General features: G+C 43.4%; 1 protein-coding gene across 2 annotated transcripts; it reads left to right on the plus strand.

The window, feature by feature from the left end:
• Positions 1-114: 114 nt before the first annotated feature.
• On the plus strand, positions 115-14,340 carry gp1bb (glycoprotein Ib platelet subunit beta). Of its 2 annotated transcripts, XM_073055715.1 has the most exons (3): positions 115-348; positions 5,331-5,405; positions 8,851-14,340. In XM_073055715.1, exon 3 carries the CDS (start codon positions 8,860-8,862, stop codon positions 9,412-9,414), a length of 555 nt encoding a protein of 184 aa, XP_072911816.1. In that variant the 5' UTR covers positions 115-348; positions 5,331-5,405; positions 8,851-8,859; the 3' UTR covers positions 9,415-14,340. The 2 variants fall into 2 exon arrangements, with proteins under 2 accessions (XP_072911816.1, XP_072911817.1); XM_073055716.1 differs by lacking the exon at positions 5,331-5,405 and having other exon boundaries at positions 116-348.
• Positions 14,341-23,777: the final 9,437 nt, after the last annotated feature.

The raw sequence follows: 23,777 nt of genomic DNA on the forward strand, positions 1-23,777 counted from the left end.
ATTGGAACAAATAAGGCTTTTAATTTCCAATGACCAAGCTGATAAGCTGTAAATTGCTACCATGGATGGAGCCTGATTGGCTTTGGTGATTTTGTGCCGTCGAACACGATACAGGGTGGGGCTGTAAAGCAACAAGCTGTTTACGGCTACTTCGGTCGCTTTATCAACCAGAGCAGAGTGTCCTCTCTGTGGTCAACGTGACGTTCTAACTAGCTCACTCAAAACTAAAAAGAAAGAGAGCTTTTGAATCATTTGAAATATGTACATATGTGCGGGTGTTTAATCTCTGTTTCATTTAGCCGTTGTAAAACAGATTTTTCAGGAGGACGCGAGGAAAGACACTGAAAGGTAATTTGAATATTGTTACGAATAATGTTTGGAAAATTTAAGCTGTAGCTTTTGAATAATTATAATCAATCTACGTGTTTGTCTTTTATTGTTTAATGTACAAGTTTAATTTCCAGTGATGCTTAAGGTGAAAGGAGAAAGCATGTTTCACTAATATGCTGGAGTTCTATGAAGAGGCAACAAAAATTTATGATAACAATAGAGCGGATGATATTGTTTGCTTGGACTTTCAGAAGGTTTTTGACAAGGTACCCGACAAGAGGTTAATAATCAAATTACAGGGGTTAAGGATTCAAAGTAAGGTGTGCGAATGAGTGTAGAATTGGCTCAAAAGCAGGAAACAACGAGTTAAGGTGAGAAGATCATTTTCACACTTGCAAGATGTTAAAAGTGGGGTTTCGCAGGGGTCACCGTTGGGGCCGTTGCTGTTTTTAATTTACATTAACGATTTGGATAGGCACATAACAAATAAACTAGTAAAGTTTGCAGATGACAGAAAATTAAGGGATCGGGCTGATAACATCCAGGCAGCGGAATCAATAGTTAGATCTAAACAAAATACAGACGTGGGCAGATGCATGGCTGATGAAATTTAATGTACGTAAATGTAAACTATTACCAATAGGAAATAGAAATGTTAGATATAACTATACATTGGGGGTCTTGAGTTATAAAGTGCACTGTGTGAGAAGGGCTTGAGCATCCTGGTAGACCTATCCCTGTCAACATCTGCACAGTGCACAGAAGCGATTAGGAAGGCTAATAGAATGTAGGGCTCTATAATGCGCTCGGTTGAAGTTCATGATCAGAGACGTTCTTCTTAAGCTGTATAATGCGTTTGAGGCCACACCTTGAGTACTGTGTACAATTTTCGTCTCTTTATTTTGTGAGGGATGTGTGGTTCAGAGAAGGGCGACTCGACTCATTCCAGGTCTGTAGTGTATGAACTATGAAGAAAGATTGAAACAATTGCATGTCTTTTGTTTAAGTAGACGTGGAAAGAGAGAAGACATGATAGAAGTGATTTAAACCATTAAGGTGGATGCCAGCAGCTACTTCAAAATTATCCATCAAGAATAACACGGGGCCACAATGGGAAACTGATTAAAAGGAGATTTCAGAATAATATCAGGAAACATTTCTTTACAGAGCGAGTTGTGGACACATGGAACGAATTATCTAGTTGTGTAGATGACAGCAGAACCTTAGAGACTTTCAAACCTAAACTCGATAGGTATTTCAACACATTATGTGAACAGGAATTTGGCAAGCTTTGTTGTGACGAATGGCCTGTTCTTGTCAAAATCTTTGTAATGTTCTAATTAAGAACTATGCTGCCTGTTCTATCCGATTATCGTCACAGATGTGACGCCACATTGCTCCATCCGCACAAAAAGCGGGGTTTTCTGGAGCCCAGTTCGACTTTCCCATTCTCATTCCATCATGTCAGTCCATGGTCTCCTCTACGGCCACGAAGTGGCCACACTCAGGTTGGAGGAGCAACTCCTTATATTCTCTCTGGGTAGCCTTCAACCTGAAGGCATGGACATTGATTTCTCGAACTTCCGGTAATTGCCCCCCCCCTCGCTCGCCTCCTTCAGCATCCCCCATTCCTGTTTCCCTCTCTCACTTTACCTGCCCATCACCTCCTTCTGGTGCTCCTTTCCTTTTTTCCAGGCTCTTCTGTCCTCTCCTATTAGATTCCTCCTTCTCCAGCCCTTTATCTCTTTCACCATCAACTTCCCAGCTCTTTACTTCACCCCTCCCCCATTCCCGGTACCACCTATCACCTGCCACCTTGTACGTCTTCCTCCCTTCCCCCGCCGCCTTAGTGTGACTACTTCCCCCTTTCCAGTCCTGATGAAGGGTTTCGGCCTGAAACGTCGGCTGTACTATTTTCAAAAAAAAAATTCCATAGATCCTGCCTGGTCTGCTGATTTCGTCCAGCATTTTGTGTGTGTTGCTTGGATTTCCAACATATGCACATTTTCTCTTGTCTGTGATTAGACTTCTATTACTATGAAGTCTCTTCCAGGGACCCCTCTCCTGAAGAAATTAAATTCTTCCCTTCGACGGAAGTTCAGTGAAACCCTCTCTCACTGTTCCCTCTCTATGATTCCCTATCACCTACTACCTTGTATTTACTCCCCTCTCCTAACCTTCTTGCTCTGACCTCATTTTTTTTCTCCAGCCCTGATGAAGGGTCTTTCTCCGAAACGTCGACTGTACCTTTTTCCATCGATGCTGCCTGACCTGCTGAGTTCTTCTGGCATTTGTGTGTATTGCTTTGTATTTCCAGCATCTACAGATTTTCTCGTGTTTGTAACGTCAACTGTTTACTCCTCTTCATAGATGCTACCGCGCATGTTGAATTCCTCCAGTATGTTTTGTGTGTTGCTTTGCATTTCCAGCATCTGCAGATTTTATTGTGCTTGTGATCAAAAGGAATTGTTGCATTGTAGTAAACAGCGCCCAGACGGAATATTGAAGCGATTTTTCAATGTGTGCTTGGGAACTGTTACATGTGTCCGATAGCTTCTACACGACTCCGGCAGAACCTCATATTCATTTCTCAGGGGAAATGTGCCAGGATCTCGCTCAAATCAATTGCAGCAGCCAGACTGGTGGTGCTGTGGCCGGCTCTGAGGCTCAACAGGGAAGGGTAAAGTCAGGTAGTGCGGTAGTTATTGGGGGTCTTGATAATTTGGGGGACAGAGAGGAGATTCTGTGGGCGCAAACGAGATAGCAAGATGGTGTGCTGCTTCCCGGGTGCTAGGGTCCAGGATGTATCGGAGCGGCTGCAGGATATTCTCAGGCGGGAGGGTGAACAGCTAGAGGTCGTGGTGGACACTGGCGCCAATTACATATGCAGAAAAAGGGACGAGCACGTTCTACGCAGCGAGTATTTAGCGTTACGAAAGAAGCTGAAGAGAATGACCTCCAAGGTAGTAAACTCCGGATTACTCCCTGTGCCACAGTCCAGTGCAGGTAAGAATGGGGTAACAGCACAGAAGAATGGGTGGCTGAGGAGATGGTGCAGGGGACAGGGTTTCAAGTTGTTGGATCATTGGAACCTTTTCTGGGGAAGGAGTAACCCGCACAAGAGGGAAGGGTTGCATCTGAGCTGAAGGGGAACCAATATCCTGGCCGGGAGGTTTACCGATGTTACTCGGGAGGGTTTAAACTAGTTTTGCAGAACCCCCTGGTCAGTAGGTGAAAGAACAGACCGGAAGGTAAATAACAGGAAAATATTGAAAGGTAAAATCAAAACAACAGGTATGATAGGTGGGATAGTTTGAAGTGTGTATACTTTAATGCTAGGGGTATTATGGATAAGGGTGATGAACGGAGCATGGATCAGCACCTGGAATACGATTTTGTAGCCATTACTGACACTTGGTTGAGAGAGGGGCAGTAATGGGTGCTTAATGTACCAGGTTTTCGACATTTTAGAAAAGATAGTGGGGGTGGGGGTGGAGGGAGTTGCATTACTAATCAGATCGTGTCTTACCAACTTGATTGAGTTTTTTGACAAGCTGACGAGAGAGATTGATGAGAGTAGGGCAGTGGATGTTGTCTACATGGATTTTAGTAAGGCGTTTGACAAGGTCCCTCATGGGAGGCTAATCCAGAAGATTAGGATACATGAGCTGCATGGCGAATTGGCTGTTTGGATTCAGAAATGGCTTGCACATGGAAGAAAGAGGGTTGTGGTTGAAGGGAGTTATTCGAGCTGGAGGTCTGTAATTAGAGGTGTTCTGCAGGGATCTGTGCTGGGACCTCAGCTGTTTGTGATGTGTATGAGGGACCGGGATGAAAATGTAGATTGGTGGGTTAGTGAATTTGCGGATGATACCAAGACTGGTGGAATTGTGGATAGCGTGAAAGACTGGCAGATAATACAGTGCATTATAGATCATTTGCAAGCATGGGCAGAGAAATGGCAGATGGAGTTCAACCCAGATAAATGTGAGGTGATGCACCTTGGTAGGTCAAATGCAAGGAGACAGTACACTGTTAAGGGCAAAATTCTTTAGTGTTGTTGAGCAAAGAGATCTTGGGATCCAAGTTCATAGCTCCTTGAAAGGGGCTACACGAGTTTGTAAGTTGGCTTACAGAATTCTTGCTTATTTTAATAGAAGCATTGAGTTCAAAAATCCAGAGCTTATGTTGCAACTTTGTGAAACTCTGGTTGGGCCACTTTTGGAGTACTGCATGCAGTTCTGGTTGCCCCACTATAGGAAGGATGTTGAGATTTTGGAGTGGTGCAGAAGAGATTTACCGGGATGCTGCTTAGTTTAAAGGGCATGTGCTATCACAAGAAGCTGGATAAACTTGGGCTGTTTTCTCTGGAGCGCCAGATGCTGAGGGGAGATCTGATATGTTTATAAGATTATGAGAGGCACAGATAGAGTAGACAGGGAGTATTTGTTTCCAAGGGTTAAAATGTTTCATGCCAGAGGGCATGCATTGAATGTGACAGGGGGTAGGTTCAAGGGGCAAGCGAGGGGTAAGTACTCAGAATCATGGATACCTGGAATGCGCTGCCTGGTATGGTGGTAGAGGCAACTAAATTAGAGGCAGTTGGATAGGCATGTGGATGTAAGGAAGATGGAGGGATATGGACATATTGTAGGCAGGAGGGATTCATGTTTGGGTATTTTTGATTTGCTCTTTAGCTGGTTCGGCATAACATTGTGGGCCGAATGGCCTGCATGTACTGTACTGGTCTTTGTTTAAATGAGGCGTCTATAGCTCCGCAAAATCCTTACGCGTTTATGTCAGCGTGTTCACAAGGGCGGAAATCCCAAAGCGACGTAACAAGATATGTACGCAATTACAGAATACAGTTCAGGAGGGATAGGTTATGGGGCAATATTCTGTCTAATTAAAAAAAAGAGAACCGATTTTTATAGATTTTCATCGACTGTGTATTTATCTTGTGTAAAGGCGGCTGGCTGAGTAATTTCTCCCCCTTGTAGCCTTTCGTTCCCTGGTTTTTCTACGTGTTTGCCCGCATGTCAGTATAAAGAGGAGGTCCCAAACAGAGTCTCCAAGTAAGTGTTCACCTTTTTATTGACCCTACGCCCTTCCTTTTTTTTTTCCAGCCGGCGATTTTTAAGGAAGGAGTTTGATCAGCTTTCGATATATTTGATATCATTTTGAGCACAAAACGTTCCAACCTTTCTTATGCATTCATTTGAAAAATCGATAACTTGGAACTTATTGGTTTCCAGGGAGAGGTAAAGTAAGGCTAAATATAATTTGAACAGGAAGTCCCTCTCCAGATGCGTTTCGTAGCAGAGTAACGAAGAAACGATACTTCATATCCCTCGCTGCACTGATCGGCCAGAAACGCTGCTGCTCTAGTTCAGCGGGCAATTCAGTTCCAGCCTCTGTGAGCCAGTAGTGCTCTTAACACTATACCCCGCCCCCCATGGTAAAGGAGTGAGACAACTTTCCGAGGAAGTATAAACTGGCAGCAAACACACACGAAATGCTGGTGGAAGAAGTACAGTCGACGTTTCGGGCCCAGACCCTTCGTCAGGACTAACTGAAAGAAGAGATACTAAGAGATTTGAAAATGGGAGAGGGAGGGGGAGACCCGAAATGATAGAAGACAGGGGGGGGGGGGCCGGAGGAATGAAGCTAAGAGCTGGAAAGTTGATTGGCAAAAGGGATACAGAGCTGAAGAAGGGAAAGGATCATGGGACGGGAGGCCTGGGGAGAAAGAAAGGGGGAGGGGAGCACCAGAGAGAGATGGAGAATAGGCAAGGAGTGACTGTGAGAGGGGCAGAGATAGAAAAGAAAAAAAGGGGGAAAATAATAAACAACAAAAGTAAGTAAGCAAGTAAGTAAGTAAATAAATAAATAAATAAACAAACAGACAAATAAATAGATAAATAAGAGATGGATTAAGAAGGGGAGGGGGGCATAAACGAAAGTTAGAGAAATTTATGTTTATGCCATCAGGTCGGAGGCTACCCAGACGGAACAAAAGGTGTTGTTCCTCCAACCTGAGTGTGGCTTCATCTTGACAGTAGAGGAGGACATGGATAGGCATATCAGAATGGGAATGGGACATGGAATTAAAATGTGTGGCCTCTGGGAGATCCTGCTTTCTCTGGCGGACAGAGCGTAGGTGTTCAGTGAAACGGTCTCCAAGTCTGCGTCGGGTCTCACCAATATATACTAGCAGGCCACACCGGGAGCACCAGATGCAGTCAAGATGAGGCCACACTCAGGTTGGAGGAACAACACTTTATATTCCGTCTGGGGAGCCTCCAACCTGATGGCATGAACTTTGATTTCTCTAACTTCCGTTAATGCCCTTCCTCCCTATCCCTTTCTCACCTCATCCCTTGTTGATCTATCTATCTATCTATTTATTATTCTCCCCCCCCCTTTTTCTTTTCTCTCTCTGTCCCTCTCACAATCACTCCTCGCCTGCTCTTCATCTCCCTCTGGTGCTCGCCTCCCCCTTTCTTTCTCCCTAGGCCTCCCGTCCCATGATCCTTTCCCTTCTCCAGCTATGTATCCCTTTTGCCAATCAACTTTCCAGCTCTTAGCTTCATCCCACCCCCTCCTGTCTTCTCCCATCATTTCGAATCTCCCCTTCCCACTTTCAAATCTCTTAGTATCTCTTCTTTCAGTTAGTCCTGACGAAGGGTCCCGGCCCGAAACATTGACTGTACTTCTTCCTATAGATGCTGCTTGGCCTGCTGCGTTCCACCAGCATTTTGTGTGTGTTGCTTGAATTTCCAGCTCCTGCAGATTTCCTTGTATAAACTGGCAGCACCTAGTTTATGATTTAACCATTGGAGCCTGGAAGACCCAGTAAGTTTGATGGATAGCAACTCTGTCGATGAGTCCATGGGGAATTGAATTCACGATTTAACTCCCGTATGTTAACTTATTCTTCAAATGATGTTGATCTGAAACCATGTATAAACCACAGGATTTGGGATACAAGACTTCCCACGACTCTTCCATGATCTCTAAATAAATCTGTGGACAATCAAGTGCACTGAATTGTGTTTACCACTGAAATACATACATACATATATATATATATTTAAAAAGCGAAAATCCCTTTAAAAAGCAGCGCATAACTTGAAAATTGGAAATTAGGAACAGTAGTAGATAGATCCCTCAATCTTTAAAGCCTGCCCCCACCATTCAGCATGACCACGGCGGATCTGCCTTAGCTTTCAACCCTTCCTCGGTGCTCAATCGCCATAACCTTTAATTTCCTGACCTTCCAAAAACGTATCTCTGCTCCCGCCTCCTTAAGGACGTCCAATGATGTATCTTCCAATATTCCAGAGATTCGCAACTCTCGTCAAAGAAATTTCTATCCGCCTCAGTTTTAAATGACCACTTCATTTGTTGTATTGATCTCCCTTCGTTCAGACTCTTCCACTAGCAGAAACACCTCAGTATCTATCTAGTCATACACCTTAGAGTTTATGTTTTAGTTCTTCTAATTGAAAAACGTACAGATCCAGTTTCTTTAGTCTGTTAGGATAGGGTAGTCCTCTGACTCTAAGTCTCTACAGATACTACTTGAAAGATAACTGTCGACAAACGAGTCAACAATCAAATTGAAAAGAAGTGAAACGGGTTTCTTTATGTGCACCGTAGAGGCTAGATTGGGTCCAGTTTAACACTTCATCCGAAAAGTGGAATCTTTGACAGTGTAGCATTCACACTGTAGCGCAGTGAGCTATCATCATAGGCGCCAGCATACAGTCAGATCCCGTCAGTACTACTGCTGTGATAGCCCAGAGATTTCCCAGACCTCGCACTAAATCTACCGGTCCTATACCTAAGTTTGAAATACACTTGAAACGGTTAAGCGCTCATATCTGCCTACAAAACAAGAATGCGGGGGAGGAACTCACTGGGTGATACAGCATCGTGGGAGGGAAATGGACCGTCGACTACCTTAATCTGAAAGAGGAGTCATTGCAGTATAAAGAGGTGAAGGGAAGGGGCCGATCAAGAGTTAGCAAGCAACTGGTCGATCCAGGTGAGGAGGGGTGATAGGCCGATGGAGAGGGGAGTTCAAAGAGGCTGGGAGGCGCTAGGTGAAGTCAACAAAGAGCTGCGAATGATGGAGTCTGACAAAAAAGAAAGGAGAGCATGAAACGAAGTAAGGGAGGTGGTAAGGACAGGAGGGAAAAGTGAAGGGTGGACACCCAGTAGGAGGAGGATCTGAGTGGTGGGCAGATGAAGTGTGTGGAGGAGGGGAAAGAAACTGCGTGATAGGGAGTTGGGTGGGAGTAGATGTCGCGGGAACTGTGTACACGAGGGGTGAGAAAAGGGATGGAGGGGGCGCAGTTTACCTGAAATTGCTCCACACTTAAACATCTGCAGTCCCATGTATTCCCACGTGAGTGATTCTACCGGATCCTGATGCGGGCATTTATCACCAACAGCGGCTCTACCTATCCTTGCTTAATTTCTAGGGCAACTTATATTCCGTTTTCCCCTCCTCAGGTTATTACGATGAGATGGCAAGAAACGGTCCTTGTATTTCTTTCCATGCTTCCGGTGCCGGTTTTCCAGTGCCCGGAAACGTGCAGCTGCTTCGGGACGTTTGTGGACTGCAGCGGCCAGGAATTGGATATCAGCACGATTCCCAAGCACTTTGTGGGCACCATCACCGAAATCAAACTGAGCAACAACAAGCTCTCTGCCATCCCCAACGGCCTCTTCGACTCTCTGCATCACCTCAGGTCTGTGTCGTTGGACAATAACCCATGGGCATGCAATTGTGATATTTTATACTTGAGATCTTGGCTTCTTAAACAAGAAGATCGTTCCCAGTATAAGCATTTAACGTGTTCCTCGCCAGCTGAGCTTCAGAACAGGCGGATATTGTATCTAACCGAGGATGAAGTCATCTCCGCGTGCAATGACTGGTACTGTGACGTTGTTCTGATATGTCAGATCGCACTGTTCATCTTCATCGTCATCCAAGCCATTCTTCTGATATTTGTTATTATATATCTGAGGAGATTTGAGACTCTTTCGGAAGAAGCTATTCGATCGACAAAATAAAACCCTGTCCATTCGGGCTAGCATTGACCATTTATCTGATGCCTACTCATTTGATGGAACTCCCGCACGTTCCCTGTCTGTGTTCTTCAATAGCGCCACGAAAAAAGTAGACTCTTGTTTTATTCCGCTGATGCTGAAATACCGCGTTGCTATTCTACAATATTCCGCGTTGCTATCCTCTGATCTCTTTCCAGGAAACTCCTGCGGAAATTTTAAACGTATGTCAGCATAGATATTAGAGCCTGGAATTGTGGCACTCTCTGGTGTTATCATTGAAAAACTTTAATTGATTGATGTTGACAAAAGTTTCCCTGTAAAATTATGTAATCCTCACAAAATATTTAGGATTACTTTCTTTCAATCACTCCATGGTTAAGGAGGGGTTGAGCAGAAGTCGGGACGATTGGTACAAAATGCATCAAGATACAGTTTTGAAATTACAAATGGTCAATCTGCATAAGAAAGAAATGTCGATGACTCTCTAAGCCACGCTCCATTGTGGGAACGAATGTTATTGACAAAACTACTAAAGCAATGTTAAAGAATAACATTTTGTGTCGAAGCAGATTTAATACTGATATTTCTTAAGGCTATTTTAATTCTGCAGATTGAAGTTTATCTACAGTATCGAAATATACACTGTAATCTTGGACAACACTTACTTTTCTGTGTTTAACTCAATCTCAATACAGAAATCACGATGTAAGAAGAAAATGCTGTAAATTCTCAGTAGGTCTGGAAAGATCTATGGAGAGTAACCGAAGTTTGATTGAAGTAATGGACTTGACCAGTTATCCCTCTTTCGCTCTTCAGGTGTTACCTGGCCCATAGAATGTTTGTAACTTTTGTTTTAGTTCAGATATCCAACATCTGAATTATTTTGATTTTGTACTTAAACATGAAATTGTACATCTATTGACCTAGATTCAATTATTCAAGATCAATACATCATTTTGTAATAACTGTATCATTTAATATGGAAATACTGTAGCCTGAGGAAATTGATTAAGGTAGTTTTAAATTTATCATGAAGGTGAGTTACCAGTAAACTGAACATTATACAAATCAACCCCATTAGTCAAGATTCGCTTTTATTTCTTATATAGTATATTAGAGGGAGTCCTTCTAGCTAAAATCAACTCTGGCAACGCTGGCGACCAAATTCCCTAGTGAGGCAGATCTTTCATGTTCCTAAACACCTTACAAAGACATTATTATAAGTTTTGTTGAATCGCTCTGGGCATAGCAGAATAGGGATACCGTCGTCACTAGTTCCTTTTCCTTTCAGAAATTTAGAAACGTCTTAGAAATTCAATTTTTTCCATTCATCTTTTAAACTAATACAATTTTGCTCCATTTTTTAGTTAATTGGGTGATTCGCTCACTATTTTAATGAAAACTGCTCCACAGCGTCTCTGCTGGCTAGAGAAGGATAATCTCTTTCAACGCGACTCCTATCGGCGGTTATTCGAAACTTTTTTTCGTTGTCTTTAGCTTCCGTATTAAACCCACTTACCAAATGTAAAGATTCTGTAATTAACTCAAAACACTCGGTTCAAATCAGCTCAGAATTCAGCGTAATTGAACTCTCCTTATTCCTGGCCGGAGAAGAAAGAAGGAAGGTTAGTTGATTCAGCGACACTTTCTTTGTAGTTGCGCCCGGAGCTATGATTAGTCACTGGTGCATAATATTTACTGGTAGGAGTTATTTCCTCGTATCCGGGTTAAGAACGCCGACTTCTTGACACCCATACATAAGAATGAGCTGCATTAATGTAATACAAAGGTCTGACTGACTGACGTATACGTACATTCATCCATACGAACAGTAGATCTAGCCTGCTCCCTGTCCAATAGCTCTTTCTTATCAGTCTTATGTATTTCAACATCATTCTTTACAATACTTGGAGGTCTACTAACATATCGAATGGATTTGTTTTGGATGTATTTTTCAACTTATGGGCAAAATCGACTAGCAGGTATCTGTAAGAATGAAACCTGTTCATTACCCGGGCGCGGCCTGTAAAGGGAAGATGAAGCCCTCAAGTAACAACTTGATCTGACACCTTCACCTTAATACGCAGTTAACTGACCTCATCATAGTAGTACCTATATCTACATTGAAATATCTATTATTGCAACACGCTTTGGTGTGTTTTGTTAAATCTACAACCGTTTGTACATCACCAGATCCCATTCTGAGCATATCTTTCCCTATACATACCTCTCCTCCTCACATTTCCAATCACCACAGTCATTCATTTTCTGATGTCACGCTTTCTCTTGCGACCGCCATTCTTAAATTGTCTCAGTGAATCCGTTTAAGTTATGCCAATGCTCCGTGTCTCCTTTCTTTTCTCCATAACAGGGAAAGAGAACGTTATGTGAATATGAAGTGAGCGGCATGTGACTGATCATTTTGTAATGATAACCCTTAAATATTCTTCTTTTAGCAGTTTTATCTACCACAACACCCTCTCCTATCCGGTGAAATGGGATATTGATAGTCGGAGCGGCACTGTAGCGTAATGGTTAGTACAAAGCTTCACAGTACAGGTGACACGGGTTAAATTCCCGCCGCTGCCTGTAATGAGTTTGTATGTTCTCCTTGTGACTGCGTAGGTTTCCCCTGGGTGCTCTGGTTTTCCCGCACAATCCAAAGACGTACCGGTTGATTGGACGTGGGTAGGGTTAATAGGTAAATCGTCTCGTGTCTAGTTTAGGATTAAATCGGGAGATTGCCGGACAGTGCGGCCTTCGCCTTCAGTACGCAATATCAATAAACAATGTCTCTCAATAAACAATAAATAAAGAGTAAGGTGGTGTGTACACTTAACAGTACAGACAGACAAGAAAAACGGAGTCAAAAGAAATAAAGAACAGATCATCAAAAATGCTAGAAAATTAAACATACAGTAGGAGAAACAGACAGCGTCATCAGAATGAGCCGCGAAATGTATGTGAAGCCAGGGGAAATTCTCTGATGGAGTGAAGATAATGAAGATAAGTGGCAGGACCTGAGTTTAGTCCACAGAATTAACTCTGAGCTGGCAGAATCTGGTGAAGCCAATATGTACGATGTAACATATCCAACAAGCCTGAGTGAGGAAAACAAACTGGTTTGCAGACATAAATACTTATGTCTATATTCTAACGTTGAAACACTTAATATTCTCGAGGTAAGTGTTGTTCCTTGAGTCTGCGCTGGTTCATATTGTAACAGTGCTTCTGACTTGCCGGGGAATCAAATATGGAAGCATTCTCACAAAGAATTGCACACATACTGTTTGTGTTGTTGGAACGTATTTCAGACCTAGTGGTAGACGGAGTGAACGTTTATGGTGGAGCAGTTGTTCCAATAAAGTTCAAAAAAAAACTTGAATGGCGTCATGCTTCGTAAGTGTTGTTAGAACGGTATCCATCCAATTAACGTATCGTTAATTCCATGCACAAAAGTCCCCAGAGTTTACAGAGAATGGTGCGAGAAAGAGCAACAACAATAACAATAACAACACCACAATGCAGTGAGCGGTAGTTCAGTGGATGAAAACGCCTTGTTAATGAGAGAGGTCAGAGTCGAATGGCCAGACTGGTTCCGCTTGTAGGGGCCAATGATTGCAACAGTGGTGTGCAGAAGAGTACCTCTGACTGCATAATACATCGAATCTTGAAATCAATAAACTGCAGGTGACACGAACATACACTTAATGGGCACTTTATTCAGTACAGGAGGTACCTATTAAAGTGGCCACTGAGTGTATATTGTATATTATATGCAGACCGACTCCCTTTTGTTAGAAATTGACCCTGCAGGACATTAGCGCAGCATTAGTGATTTATAGGGGAACAATAACTTTATTCCTGTCTAGTTCTCACAAAACGCACCATGAGTTGTTTCGATTTTTGAGGAGTCTTAGAATTAAGTACCTCGCAGTGAACATCTCCGAATATAGCTATATGATGGAGTGGGTTTACTTATGCAGTAAATTTGGCTGGGTCAGAAGCTACTGCGATGCTGTTCCGTAAATGAGATGATTGACGTCCAACCCACAATCCATCCACACGTGTGGCACCCAGGATAGCCAGTGGTTTGGTGCGCCCAGAGTTGATCAGTCCAATACTTTCTTCCATAACCCTCTCATCCCGAGTACAAGCAACCTTCCCCTCCCCTCTGCTAAATTCACGTTAATGTAACTCCCACACCCGGAGCATAAATGACCATTGCAGTTATTCCCCAAATTAAAATTATTCCTAATCCCTTCCATTTGAAGGAGGATAAAATAATGCAGTGAAAATCATTGGTTGCTATCATATTCAGATGCAAACGGGCCGAATAACTTTCTGCTCAAAAGAAAGAACTAAGGTATGATGTGCCCAGGGTAAAGCCAAATATGATCCTGGGCTTGCTCCGAAAAGGAGATTTTTTATCGGACTATCCAATCGTTTAATTCGTCAGTTGAACTTACATGCACTCAATGCTACGAGGAAACGGTTGTACAATGTTTCATCAAACTGGGCGAGAAGAAAAAATATTGATCTTTCAATATTCACACTCTTTCGGGAAATCAGATAGTTCACCAGCATGAATGTTTACTGAGCTACAAAAACATCTGATTTTGTTTTACGGCTTCCCATGGATAAAATGGATTGTATAACCTAATATACAAATATACTTTTCTGAATTACTGACTTTGATCACATTGAAAGAAAGGGCTATCTTTTTATGTAATTGATGCTATCATTGTTATTTGACGTATTAATAGCTCTTCAGATTACTAAGCAAAAGGAATTCTGCATATAGTCAATTGAATTTAATTTCATTGTATTCCCCAATTTTATTCAACGCTTATAGTATATATACTGTACATTCGTACGTTAATATGAAATGAATGATTGAACCAGCAACAAATGAAACATGAATACTTACGTCCCAGTTTTTGTATTTTTTTTCACTAGCAACCAGTGACAATATTATGCAGCCAGCGGATTCATTTCATATCAAGTTCTGGGGCTTGGATGGTGTGTGTGTGTGTGTGTGTGTGTGTGTGTGTGTGTGTGTGTGTGTGTGTGTGTGTGTGTGTGTGTGTGTGTGTGTGTGTGTGTGTGTGTGTGTGTGTGTGTGTGTGTGTGTGTGTGTGTGTGTGTGTGTGTGTGTGACAGAGAGAGAGAGAGAGTGGGTTGAGTGTTTGGTGAATTATGAGAACATTACTGCTTCACTGTTGCACAATATCAGAGCTGCTGCTATGTTGTTTCTGGTTTGACTTAAAACATGTTATCTTAGGTTATCGCAAAGTACTCTATAACCTCACCCCCACATCTTCTTCCTTTGCCTAACTGTTCTATCTTAAGTCTATATATAAATTAAATTTCTCCGTGATTATTGTCGTGTTCTTCGTTTACATGCATGTGGCATGTGGCTACGTTAAGTGTGAATGGATACTGCTACAATATGCATTTTGCCTTAATTATCTTTCATGGCAATCCGAATTTCTACTTCACTTCCCTTTCCTGAACATAGACCATGCTTCCTTAAGAATGAACGCTGCTCAGCCTCCTACTTCCTGAGCTTCACGTTTCCGAAATCCAAGTTCGAGTGCACGTTGTCTACAGCAGTGTCTCAATAATAGCTGTCAGAACATGCTTGTTTCTTTATATTTGGTCTCTTAGTTCACCCGCTTTGCTTTCAGTGCTATGTGCTTCCTCATACACAATTCTTTTGTTTACTTTTGTTTTGTTCCATATGTAGTCTGCCTTCGACACAAAACGATCAATGTGTTGCCTCTCAAATAGTCTAGTAAGCTTCAGCAGTTTGCTACAAGCGCAGAAACGTAAAAGAAAATGATAATATTCTGCATTGGTGAGGTTACACTTTTGAAGCAATTTAAATCCAAAATCACATTCTCGACAACTAAATGTTACGTACCCCGTAACTGGGTGTCAGACCAGCAAAGACAGAAGTATCTGTTGGAGTCTGGTGGTACTACATTCAAAAGTGTTTATTAGTAAAATAAGCAAAACAATACCAATAATGCAAATATACATATAACACAAGTTAGCAGTAATAAACCTAAAAGTGTAGGAATAATAATAAGCAATAATAAACAAGCTCTATCGAAGTCTAGGGGTAAATGAATTGTCAAAGAAAAGTATAAAGTTCAGTTCAGTTCATGCGTGCTGAGGTAATTATGGTTTTTGGGTTGTAATCGTTAGAGAGAGAGAGAGCGAGAGATTAAGCAGCTGCAGTCAGCAAACCTTCCTGTTGCCTTTTGATTCCGTTGCACCGTTGTTGTGGTGGTCATTCAGCTATGACCCCTCCGTCCTTCAGCTAGACCTTTCTTCTGTGGTGGACTCGTCACTCTGGCACGAGTGGACACACACACAAGTCCCCACCGGCCCTGCTGTAACACTGTGAGTTTTACTGACCGATCTCCTGGTTCGGTCTCCGAAGCCCCCCACCCTTCCTGTGGGTTCCAACACTCAATCAGTGTCCACTGGTGTGTCTGAAGAGTGTCTCTGCAGACCTGTCTTTTTATCCGCACTCACGGGATCTCAGCTATCCATCAACTCTGAATGACTGTGTCCATCAAATCAGGCCACTCCTGCTATCTCCTGAGGAATGTTAACGAGCAAAGTAGTAGAAGGTAAATAATCCTTGTAGAAGTCATAATACAGTAAATCAACAGTCTCTCTCCCCCTCTTATCTGTAGTAAATGTTCTTGCCTGGGCTTTATCTCTCTCTCTCTCTCTCTCTCTCTCTCTCTCTCTCTCTCTCTCTCTCTCTCTCTCTCTCTCTCCCTCTCTCAATAGTAGCATTACAACAGCAATAGTTCGTAGTTCTCGGGGGCTGGGGGGGGGTTGGGAATGGTTAACTCTGCACCCCATTGTCCATTAGGTCCGTTCATCACTCATAACACCACCATCCTTCTGGAAATTTTCACCAAGGTGAAAATTAACTAATAAAGCACATTACTGAATTACAGAATTTAACAAAATACAGAAGCGGGTTTAACTACAAGAGTAATACAGATACATTTTCAAATTAACATCTGGATAGACAATCAGCATCAGCAATTACATTGTCACTCCCCTTTACATGTTGTATTTTAATATCAAATTCTTGTAACAACAGACTCCAAATTAGTAACCTCCTATTTTTATTTTTCATGTTAGGCAAAAATACCAAGGGGTTGTGATCAGTATAAACAATTAATGGTCTCTGTGCTGAACAGATGTAGACCTCAAAATGCTGTATCGCCAAGATAAGTGTCAACAATTCTTTCTCCACAGTGGAGTAATTTCTCTGATGCACATTGAACTTTCGAGAGAAATACGCTACTGGGTGTTCCACTCCATCCCCTGCTTTCTGCAATAGGACTGCCCCTGCAGCCTCATCACTTGCATCAGTCGCCAGGGAGAAAGGTTTCAAAAAGTCAGGTGCTTTGAACACAGGGTGATGGCACAGTATGGTTTTCAACTTCTCAAAAGCTTCCTGACAAGGACTGCTCCACTCCAATTTTGACTCCTTCCATAGGAGTTTTGTAAGCGGGAGAGCAATATCTGCAAAGTGCTTACAAAATTTCCGATAGTACCCCACCATGCCCAAAAACCTTCTCAATGCCCTCTTATTTGTTGGGACAGGAACCTCGGAAATAGCCTGTACTTTAGCCTGCACAGGAGCCAATTGCCCCTGTCCTACCACATACCCCAGGTATGTGATCGTGGCATGGTCAAACTCACTCTTTGCGAGGTTCACTGTGAGATGGGCTGCAGACATTCGTTTAAACAGCTTCTCCACAGCCTCAAGGTGTTCATCCCATGTATCACTCCAGACCACTGCATCGTCAATATAAGCTTTTGTGTTTGTTAACTCTAATCACTGCGTCAATCATTCTCTGAAATGTCCCTGGAGCATTTTTCATCTCAAATGGCAACACATTGTATTCATAGAACCCTGATGGTTGAGAAAGGCTGAAATTTCTCGAGCCCTGTCAGTTAAAGGAACACACCAATATCCCTTTAGCAGGTCAATCTTGGTGATGTATCTCACTTTACCTATTTTATCAATACAATCATCCACCCTGGGGATAGGATAAGCATCTGTTTGTGTGATGGCATTCACCTTTCTGTAATCTGTACAGAATCTTATACTACCGTCCGGCTTCGGTACAACCACGCATGGAGATGGCCATGCAGAGGAAGATTCACGAATAATACCAGCAGCTAGAATATGCTCAATTTCTTTTTCCACTAGCTTGCTCTTTTCCAAATTCATCCGGTAAGGGGATTGTTTAATCGGCCGGGCCGACGTAACAATAACATCATGCTCTGTTACTTTGCACCTCCTGGGAACATTTGGGCATAAATCTGCATGCCGGTTAATTAGCTGTGTCAGCTGCTCTCTTTGTGCAGGCTCCAAATGACTGACTTTATCAGCAAAGTTGGCCAAAATAACAGAGTTCTCTTGTCTGGTGGGTACTATGCTTATCTTTTCAAAACGCTCAGGCCCCTCCTTATCAATCTTTCTGCCTCATCGGTCTTCACGACAGCACCGACCACCGTGGGGGTCGCGTCATGATAACCTTTGAGCATGTTAACATGAGCCAACTGGCTGGGCTTTCGTCTATCAGGTGTTTCGATCACATAAGTCAGCGAGTATAATTTCTTAATCAGTTTGTATGGCCCTTGAAACCTTGCCTGTAGGGGGTTGGTAACTACAGGGAACAGGACCAAAACCTTATCGCCCACTTGAAATTCTTGCTCTCGGGCTCGTTTATCATACTATTGTTTCATTTTAGTCTGGGAGTCTTTAAGATTTTGCTTTGCAAACTCGCAAAGTTTATGGAGCCTTTCACGGAACCTCAAAACATAGTCAATCACATTGACTTGCACGTTCGGACTAGACCATTTTTCTTTGAGTAAGGTTAAAGGTCCTCTGGGCCTGTGACCAAAAACGAGCTCAAATGGACTGAACCCCAGAGATTCCTGAACCGTGTCCCTCACTGCAAATAACAGAAGTGGTAATGCATCATCCCAGTCTCGAGTGTTTTCCTGACTGTAAATTTTAATCATGGTCTTTAAAGTCGTGTGGAATCTTTCCAACGCTCCTTGAGATTCCGGGTGGTATGCAGAGGCTAGAATTTGCTTAACTCCCATCTGTGTCAACATTTGCTGAAATGCACGGGACGTGAAGGTACTTCCCTGATCTGACTGTATCTCTCTAGGTAACCCTACCGTGGTGAAAAATTTAATGAGTGCCTTTACTACCGCAGGAGTCCTAATGTTCCCCAGGGGCACACCCTCTGGGAATCGAGTAGCAGCACACATCATGGTCATGACGTACTGCCGCCCGCTCGCAGTTCTAGGCAAAGGACCCACAAAATCCACGATGATTCGGGAAAAAGGCTCCCCAAAGGTGGGTATAGGTCTGAGAGGTGCCTTAGGGATAACCTGATTTGGCTTTCCTACCACCTGACAAGTATGGCACCTTTTACAATAGTCAACAATATCCTTCCTCATGTTTGGCCAATGAAAATCTTTTATAACCCTATCCACTGTCTTCCTTACTCCCAAATGTCCACCTAGAGGTCCCTTGTGAGCCAAGTTCAAAATTTCATCCCGATAAACCTTCGGAACTACCACCTGGTGTACCACCGCCCAGTCCTCATTGACTGGCACCGTAGTCGGCCTCCACTTCCTCATTAACACTCCCTCCTTCAGGTAGTAGCCCTCTGGTTCTTTATCAATCTCTACTTCAGAAAGAGCTGATTCTTTCAACACCACAAGCTCCTCATCACGACTCTGTTCCTTTATAAAGTTCTTCCTTGCTAATGGTAGATCTACCTCCTCTACTTTACTCTCCTTAGATCCACTATCCTTTTCCTTCTCATCTGGTAACCCCTTTTCATACAAGGTCGGCAAAAATGTCTCCGCTAACTCAACACTGGACTCATTTAAACTGGCTCCTTTCTCAGCCGCCTTTCTAGACATGCTGCGAATTATTGCGCATGCGGGATAAATCTTGGAATCTATGGGCGGATCCTCAGCACTTACAGGCTTACTTGTCAGCTCCACTGCTGAATACACGTCACCACCTGCCAGATCGTTACCAAGTAGGACGTCCACGCCGTCCATCGGTAGTTTCGACCGCACCCCTATTTCGACTGGTTCAGATACCAGGTCACATTTCAGAAATATCCTGTGCAAAGGTACGGCCTCGGTCCCTTTTCCGATACCTCTTAACACAACCTCCCCAGTCTCAGTCTCAGGACCGAAGTTTAACATCTTCCTTAGAATCAATGACTGATCAGCCGCAGTATCTCTCCAGATCCGCACTGGAACTGGGGTTGCTCCTTCCTTCACAGACACCGTCCCTTCCGAGATAAACTTCTCACGCCCCTCTTGTGCTCTATCTGCCTTTGCCTTCCTCATCGATCTGTTGACCGACTCAATGTAACCTGCAGGGATTGCTGTTTTCCCTTTTCCCGTCTCCTTCTTCGGAGCAAAGCACTTAGATGCTATGTGGCCTGCTTTCCCACAATTATAACACGTAAAGTTGGGAACCTTCCTGCCAGCCTGTTTTTCCTCCTCCTTACCTTTTCCAGTAGCTCCCGACTTATTCTCTGTCTTAGCCGGTGGGCTTTCCCTGCCGTCCCTACTGCCTCTCTGGTAGCTCTTGTTTGAGGAAAACTTTGACTTGTGGGTTAAAGCATACTCGTCTGCTAACTTGGCAGTCGCAGACAGAGTCTCTGTCTCCTTCTCGTCCAAGTACGTCTTCATACTGTCAGGGATACAACCTTTGAACTGCTCCATAGTATTAACTGTAACAGTTTATCATAATCTCCAACAACCCCTTTTGAGGCGCACCAACGCTCACAATACATTTGCATCTTCCGGGCAAACTCTAAATACGTGTGGTTCCACGGCTTTCTCAAGTTCCGGAACTTCTGCCGGTATGCCTCTGGCACCAACTCGTAACTCCTCAGTACAGCCCTTTTTACTTCCTCATAATCTTTAGACTCATCCATGGACAATGCCGAATACGCTTGCTGAGCCTTCCTCCTAAGTACGCTCTGTAACAGAACAGCCCATTTTCTCTCAGGCCAGTTCTGGTTCACAGCCACTTTCTCAAAATGGAGGAAGAACTTATCAACATCCATCTCCTCGAATGGAGGTACCAACTGGATCTCCTGACCAATCTTGAACCCCTCATTTGGGTCTGCTGCCCAGTCTCTTCCCTGTGATGCCTTTAACTTAGTGTTATGTAATGAACAGGATTTGATAAGCGATCTCGCAATAAAGGAGCCATTAGGAGGTAGTGATCACAATATGATAAGCTTTTATCTGCAATTTGAGAAGGATAAGGGCAGCTTGGAGGTGTCAGTGTTGCAGATGAACAGGGGAATCTATGGAGCCATGAGGGAGGAGCTGGCCAAAGTTGACTGGACGGATAGCCTAGCAGAAAAGACAGTGGAACAGCAATGGCAGGTATTCTTGGGAATAATGCACAAGGTGCAAAATCAGTTCATCCCCCAGAGAAGGAAGGATTCAAAGGGGGGAAAGGGGCCACAGTGGTTGACAAAGGAAGTCAGAGATTGCATAGCATTAAAAAAAAGGAAATATGATAGAGCTAAGGTGAGTGGGAGGACAGATGATTGGGAAGTTTTTAAGGAACAACAGAACTTAACTAAAAAGACAATACGGGGAGAAAAAATGAGGTACGAACGCAAGCTAGCCAGGAATATAAAGGAAGATAGCAAAAGCTTTTTTAGGTATGTGAAGAGAAAGAAGATAGTTAAGAACAATGTTGGGCCCTTGAAGAATGAATTGGGTGAAATTATTATGGGAAACAGAGAAATGGCAGAAGAATTTAATGAGTACTTTAGATCTGTTTTCACTAAAGAAGACACAAGCAATCTCCCAGATGTATGTATGGGCCAAGGACATAGGGTAACAGAGGATATGAAACAGATTGACATTCGGAAGGAAACGGTGATGAGAAAACTGATGGGACTGAAGGCTGACAAATCCCCAGGTCCAGATGGTCTGCATCATAGGGTACTAAAGGAGGTGGCCCTGGAAATTGCGGATGTATTGGTAATCATTTTCCAATGTTCCTTAGATTCAGGATCAGTTCCTGAGGATTGGAGAATGGCTAATGTTATCCCACTTTTTAAAAAAGGAGGGAGGGAGAAAACAGAGAACTATCGACCTGTCAGCCTGACATCGGTGGTGGGAAAGATGCTAGAGTCCATTATTAAGGATGAAATAGAGGCATATTTAGATAGCAGTGATAGGATTGGGCCGAGCCAGCATGGATTTACCAAGGGTAAATCATGCTTGACTAATCTGTTGGAGTTTTTCGAGGATGTAACCAGGAAGTTAGACGGGGGAGATCCAGTGGATGTAGTGTACCTAGATTTTCAGAAGGCATTTGATAAAGTCCCACATAGAAGATTGGTGGGTAAAATCAAAGCTCAGGGCATCGGGGGGAAGACATTGACATGGATAGAAAACTGGTTGGCAGATAGAAAGCAAAGGGTAGCGGTGAATGGGTGTTTCTCGGAATGGCAGGTGGTGACTAGTGGGGTGCCACAGGGCTCGGTATTGGGACCACAGCTGTTTACCATTTACGTTAACGATTTGGATGAAAGCATAAAAAATAACATCAGCAAATTTGCTGATGATACTAAGCTGGGTGGCAGTGTGACATGTGATGAGGATGTTAGGAGAATTCAGGGTGACTTGGATAGGCTGGGTGAGTGGGCAGATACTTGGCAGATGGCGTTTAATGTGAATAAGTGTGAGGTTATCCACTTTGGGAGTAAGAACAGGAAGACAGATTATTATCTGAACGGTGTAGAGTTGGGTAAGGGAGAAATACAAAGAGATCTCGGAGTCCTTGTTCATCAGTCACAGAAGGTGAATGAGCAAGTGCAGCAGGCAGTGAAGAAGGCTAATGGAATGTTGGCCTTTATTACAAAGGGAATTGAGTACAAGAGCAAGGAAATCCTCTTGCATTTGTACAGAGCCGTGGTGAGACCACACCTGGAGTATTGTGTACAGTTTTGGTCTCCAGCGTTAAGGAAGGACATCCTGGCTGTAGAGGAAGTGCAGCGTAGATTCACGAGGTTAATTCCTGGGATGTCTGGACTGTCTTACGCAGAGAAGTTAGAGAGACTGGGCTTGTACACGCTGGAATTAAGGAAATTGAGAGGGGATCTGATTGAAACATATAAGATTATTAAGGGATTGGACAAGATAGAGGCAGGAAATATGTTCCAGATGCTGGGAGAGTCCAGTTCCAGAGGGCATGGTTTGAGAATAAGGGGTAGGTCATTTAGGACAGAGTTAAGGAAAAACTTCTTCTCCCAGAGAGTTGTGGGGGTCTGGAATGCACTGCCTCGGAAGGTAGTGGAGGCCAATTCTCTGGATGCTTTCAAGAAGGAGCTAGATAGGTATCTTATGGATAGGGGAATCAAAGGATGTGGGGACAAGGCAGGAACCGGGTATTGATAGTAATTGATCAGCCATGATCTCAAAATGGCGGTGCAGGCTCGAAGGGCCGAATGGTCTACTTCTGCACCTATTGTCTATTAACGGTTGCCAATTCACAGCAAATATGCAGCAAATATTTCATAACAGTGCAGCACATCAGATTATTATCTGAACGGTGTAGAGTTAGGTAAGGGAGAAATACAAAGAGATCTCGGAGTCCTTGTTCATCAGTCACTGAAGGTGAATGAGCAAGTGCAGCAGGCAGTGAAGAAGGCTCATGGAATGTTGGCCTTTATTACAAAGGGAATTGAGTACAAGAGCAAGGAAATCCTTTTCCATTTGTACAGGGCCCTGGTTAGACCACACCTGAAGTATTGTGTACAGTTTTGGTCTCCAGGGTTAAGGAAGGACATCCTGGCTGTAGAGGAAGTGCAGCGTAGATTCACAAGGTTAATTCCTGGGATGTCCAGACTGTCTTCCACAGAGAGGTTAGAGAGACTGGGCTTGTACACGCTGGAATTAAGGAGATTGAGAGGGGATCTGATTGAAACATATAAGATTATTAAGGGATTGGACAAGATAGAGGCAGGAAATATGTTCCAGATGCTGGGAGAGTCCAGTACCAGAGGGCATGGTTTGAGAATAAGGGGTAGGTCATTTAGGACAGAGTTAAGGAAAAGCTTCTTCTCCCAGAGAGTTGTGGGGGTCTGGAATGCACTGCCTCGGAAGGCAGTGGAGGCCAATTCTCTGGATGCTCTCAAGAAGGAGCTAGATAGGTATCTTATGGATAGGGGAATCAAGGGATATGGGGACAAGACAGGAACCGAGTATTGGTAGTAAATGATCAGCCATGATCTCAGAATGGCGGT

The sequence above is a fragment of the Hemitrygon akajei genome, chromosome 9 (genome assembly GCF_048418815.1).
Source record: "Hemitrygon akajei chromosome 9, sHemAka1.3, whole genome shotgun sequence".
NCBI classification, from domain to species: domain Eukaryota; kingdom Metazoa; phylum Chordata; class Chondrichthyes; order Myliobatiformes; family Dasyatidae; genus Hemitrygon; species Hemitrygon akajei.